The sequence below is a fragment of the Equus przewalskii genome, chromosome 5 (genome assembly GCF_037783145.1).
Source record: "Equus przewalskii isolate Varuska chromosome 5, EquPr2, whole genome shotgun sequence".
Lineage (NCBI taxonomy): Eukaryota > Metazoa > Chordata > Mammalia > Perissodactyla > Equidae > Equus > Equus przewalskii.
Genome location: NC_091835.1, coordinates 11,939,203 through 11,943,927, shown reverse-complemented (window position 1 = coordinate 11,943,927; position 4,725 = coordinate 11,939,203). Strand labels below are relative to the sequence as shown.

At 46.1% G+C, this 4,725-nt stretch overlaps 1 protein-coding gene across 1 annotated transcript; it reads right to left on the bottom strand.

Annotated features, from left to right (window-relative positions):
- Positions 1–830: 830 nt before the first annotated feature.
- Positions 831–4,266, bottom strand: KCNE4 (potassium voltage-gated channel subfamily E regulatory subunit 4). Its single transcript, XM_008530492.2, has 2 exons — positions 3,900–4,266; positions 831–3,358 (listed from the first exon to the last, which is right to left on the bottom strand). The coding sequence occupies exon 2, from the start codon at positions 3,330–3,332 to the stop codon at positions 2,820–2,822; it is 513 nt and encodes a 170-aa protein (XP_008528714.1). The 5' UTR covers positions 3,333–3,358; positions 3,900–4,266; the 3' UTR covers positions 831–2,819.
- Between the last annotated feature and the right edge of the window lie 459 nt (positions 4,267–4,725).

Genomic DNA, 4,725 nt, shown 5'->3' with positions numbered 1-4,725 from the left:
TGGGAAGGATCCAGGTTCCCCTGCACCTTTGCCAGATAAATCCTTTAGGGAGACAGTGATTTGTGAACCTAATGGAAGTGTTTACTTGAAACAGAAAAGCCAAATTCACAGGACACAGAGAAATATAAAAGTAAGGATGCTTCCTACCACATGCTTGATGCAAAATGGGTCACTGGTTTTGGTAATCTGTCTTTAGTACTTCTGAAGTTAAAAAAAAATGTAAATTAAAAAAAGAGTGTAAATAAAATCATGAAAGGAGAGCCTGCAGCAGGCTGGCTGTGCCTCAGCCTGTGAGCCAGAGCTACAGCAAGACCAAGTAGAAAGACCCCTGCCAGCCAGTCCTCTGCCGAGGTGATGGGGAGAAGACAGAGGGACAACCCCAATTCATGGCATGCATATTTTGGTATGTTCATAAGTACATGTTGTTGGACATACAGCAACACAGTCTGTGCTGCTGCAGCCACATATGGATAATATTTGCCTAGCCAACATACAAATCAAAAATTTTCTTGCAACCAAATTTGGAGCAACATCTTAGCAATGCTTACCGTGTCACCACACATTCAAGTTCAAAGGCCCTGTGGCCTCCAAATTTAAAAAGAAAAGTGGATATAAGACTCAACTGCAGCTTGTTTTTTATTCATTGCAAAGCATATCAAAGGTTGGAAAGGCCCGGCCCCACTCACTCCATAATTCAAGCAGAAATAAGATACGTCTTCATGTGAGCCTGACTTGGAAGATGACCCAGCTCCAGAGATGGCTTGGAAAACGTGTCTGGGATGTTTTAGAAAGGAGGAATTAGATTGAAGAATCAAAGAAAGAAGTCATCATTTCCTAGAGAAAATGTGTTTGTTTATTTAAATTAAAAAATATTGTGAAAATTACAAACAGTTAAATACAGAAGACAATTTTATACAACTCAATAGAATAAGAAGGAAGTATATACATCACTTTTTAATAGGCGCAGATAGACTTGCACCAAACTTCAGGATTAAGCAATGGAAAATGTGACAACGCACATGTCCGTCGCAGTAAAGTTTCAGAATTCAAGTGATTCCAGGCAAGGGGCCAAACTGAACTTGGCTTCTTTCACCTTAAACAGCCCCCTTTGGAGTAAATCCACATTCTGATTTTAAAGGAAACGAGGGCCCTTTTCCCTCAGACAAATTTCCTCCAGCGCTGCGTCAAGGCAAACTGATTACCCAGCTCCTACACTGTTAACCCTTCCATGGGAACAGTAGTTAATGCTGTCTCCAATCTAGGGAGGGTATGTTTAAAAATAAAAAAAAGCTTTGTGTTTTTACTAGAATTAAATGTGACCTTTTGGTGCATCTCTCTTCCTCCTTGTCTTCAAGGGCCTGAAGTATCTGCTACAAAGCTATTGACCACAGGAACACATGGAGACACTGGCAAGCATTCTTGAGCATTTTCTTTTAGATTTCCCATTGCCTTAGTGGGAATATTAACATTCCACCACCTAGAGAAATTTGCAACGTAATATGTGGTGTTTGCGCCTTTGGTTCAGTGCTGGGAAAATGGCAGCAGGGATGGGTTGGTGATTGGCCCCGAATTTCCCAGCGACATGTGTTCTGTGCCTCCAACTGCTCCTTTAAATAAGCAGATCCTTTTTCAGACTAAATGGCCAAGGAGGAAATGTTTTGTCCAAGCTTCCTCACACCAGGCCAGGCAGAATTTATCACAGAGTCTTAAAATCTAAAGACATCCTCCCAGCCCCCTGGGGATCTAGCTTACCAGGAGTCTCATGAAGGCAGTGAGCCTCTTGGTGACATGCCCAGGACCACACAGCAAATCAGTGTCAGGGCTCGGGATCAGGAAACACAGAATTGGACCCCAGTTTTGTGCAATCTCCGCCTGACATGCCCTCTAGGTCTCAGCTACGTGACGAAATGCCATATCGTGGAGGCCCCCAGGATGTCCTCTCCCAGCTCAGAAAATGAGGCTGGGAAAATGAGCAGCAGCAGAGCTAATGGTTTGGCCTTGTTCAACCCCACCATCACCCCTTCTAGAAAGATCAGGAAGAGTCCCCTGCATAGCCATTCAGAGTGCAGGCTAGATTCTGGGGAAGCCCTTCCAACCAAAAAAATGTCATGCCAGCATGTGATGCTGGATGGTCCCAGGTCAGAGTTCAAAGTCATGGGTTACATAAAAAGTCAAAATAGCAGATTATGTCTCTTAATCCCAGCCAATGCTAACAGGTTTAAAAGTTGCAGTTTTTTCCTTACAGTATGCAAACGGGCCAGGTTCAGATCTCCAGCTTTCTCCCATCAAAAGTCTTCCATCAAATTTCCCCCTGGAACTCTCCCAAGAAACCCGCTGTGAATTAATGACCTAGGTACACAGGAGAGGTACTTACAGCCAATCAGATCTAGAAGAACAAGGTTCTAGGCAACTTAGCAAATCAAAATTACTCCCTCTGCGTGTCCTAGGCATTTGGCAGCCCTGGGAGTGTGAAGATGGGGCAGGAGGCACCCAGGGCATCCAGTGAGGAAACAACAGCGAGCACGTGGACCTGCCAAATTCTGAACAGGAACCCCAACCCCCGCGACCAAAAGTCAATGTACACACTGCACGCCTTTGGGGCTTTTTCAGTGGTGGGTCACACCACAGGCATGTCATGGATTCCTGGCTGCTACCAGCTCCAGCTGAGCCTTGTGCCCCACCACCCCCCATTCAGGGGCTTGCCAAGGGTCTCTTCAAAGTGGCAGCTGCACTGCAAAAGTGAAACCAGACACGAAAAGTGTCCTTCCTCTCTCTAAGGGTGCTGGCTGATGGGGCCACCTCCAGAGGCCCTGGAGGTGCTAGGAATTCTGATGGATGTTCTCCGAGGACCCTTCGCTGCTTTCATTAAGAGGCGTCTCCGAAGTCTCCCCCAGCTCGTCATCCGCCCCCTCCTCCTGGATGGTGAGGTGCACGTCCGGGGAGGAGGATTCAGAGCTCACGCTGTCTCCTTCCATGGAGCAGAGGGTGCAGGACAGGGCGGGCGCCACGCTCTCCTGCAGCATGTTCAGCATCATGGGCACCTGCACCGACCTCAGGCCGGACACCACGGGCAGCGGCTTCATGGCCTCCCCCCAGAGCCTCTCTTCGTCTTTGTACAGCAGCAGCAGGCTGGACTTCTTCTCCCGCCTCTTGGATTTCATGTACCCCAGCATGATCCCCATCAAGAAAATGCCGTAGAAGGACATAACAACCAGAACGTAGAAGTATTCATTGCCGTTGCCACTGCCACTGGCGGGCACATGCAACTCGAGGGGGCTGCTGGGGGCTGCGGTGCTGGGGTCAGTGCTGTTCAGAGGCTCCATCTTCAGCATTGAAGCACTTCTTACAGAGCCAGGGTCTGGGAAGAAGTATGCAGGTTAAGACTCTCTCATAGGTCCACAGCACAGCGAGGAGGGGGTGACAGGTTTACAGAACTGCAGTATCAAAAAAGCTTATAGATGCATGGAGACACAGCAGTAAGAGGTCCCACCAACTAGTTAACAGGGGCTAGCTGGGAGGCATTGAAGGCAGAGGGAAAGAGCAAGAATGTAAGGAAGACTTTCATTTTTAGTGCACACATGTCCGTGATATTTGCATTTGATAAAAGTGGGCATGTAAAAAGCATTGCTTTTATAATTTTAAAAACAAAAGGGAAAAAAGTCAATATAACACAAGGAAGCGTAGAGAGAATAAATCACATTTTAATTGCTGGGAAACTTTGTTTAACTGCTTGAGCAGAAACAAGAAAGTTTACATTTCGCTTTACAAACTGAACCCTATGTTTAATTCAAAACAACGTTTCCCGAGAACAGAGAAAGAAAAGGAAAAGTGCATCCACGAATTGCTAGAAATAGCCTTCTTTCAAATGTTTCTGAAGCCAAGCAGCATTGCTAACTTACCAAAGGCTGGCAAATTCGTCCAAAGTCCTGAAGTCTTAAATCTCCAAGTCTAAGAACGTCCTTCCTCCGCGCGGGCTCGGGGCTCTGACAAGTCTGCTGCTGCACTTGGGATATATAGTCAAGAAATGCATCGTCACGTGCTCTGGGAGGAAAATTTACAACAGAGGTTGGTCGTGGCAGAGGGAACAGTGAACTCAGAGCACTGCAGTTCAACTCCCTGAACTTTGCAGCTGAGAAAAGAAAAAGGCTGAGAAGTGGGAGCTGCTCCTCGCTCCCCAGCGCCAAGCCAAAGTTTTCAGGTGGCCATGAAAATGAGTGGAAAGAGGAGAAAAGAATGTGCCCAGTTGGAACTGTTACCCCAAAGTCCACTCTCGTTGAAAATTAGTTTGTGCTTTATCTCCCTCTTGGGGAATGACCATGATGTCGTCTACAGGTTTTCAGAGACTGTCAAATACCGTAATCTGGAGGAAAGACAGTTGGAAGCAAAGGCAGGATTTACTGTCAAGAAACTAGGGTTTAAGTTTCAGCTCTTCCACTAACTATGCAAACTTCATAAATCTTCACTGGACCTTTCTGCACCCCAGGTTCCTGATCTGTAAAATCGTTCAATGTAGGGGGTTCAGCAGGTAGAATTATATGAACTGTGTGATCCTTTGAGTTTCTTTCAGCTTAACTATTTTAAGATTGAAGGCTGGCGGGTGCAGGTTAGCCCTTTGAAAAGCACAAAGAGATTCTGCCTGTCTTCCACATCAAGCTCATAAATCTGTTTTTTAAATAAAAACATATATCTTCCAGGTTCCTTTCAACAGTCTGCATGAAGTGGAAA

Bases quoted from the DNA above. Each gene is read 5' to 3' on its own strand.
- KCNE4 (XM_008530492.2), bottom strand. From the start codon at position 3,332: ATGCTGAAGATGGAGCCTCTGAACAGCACTGACCCCAGCACCGCAGCC.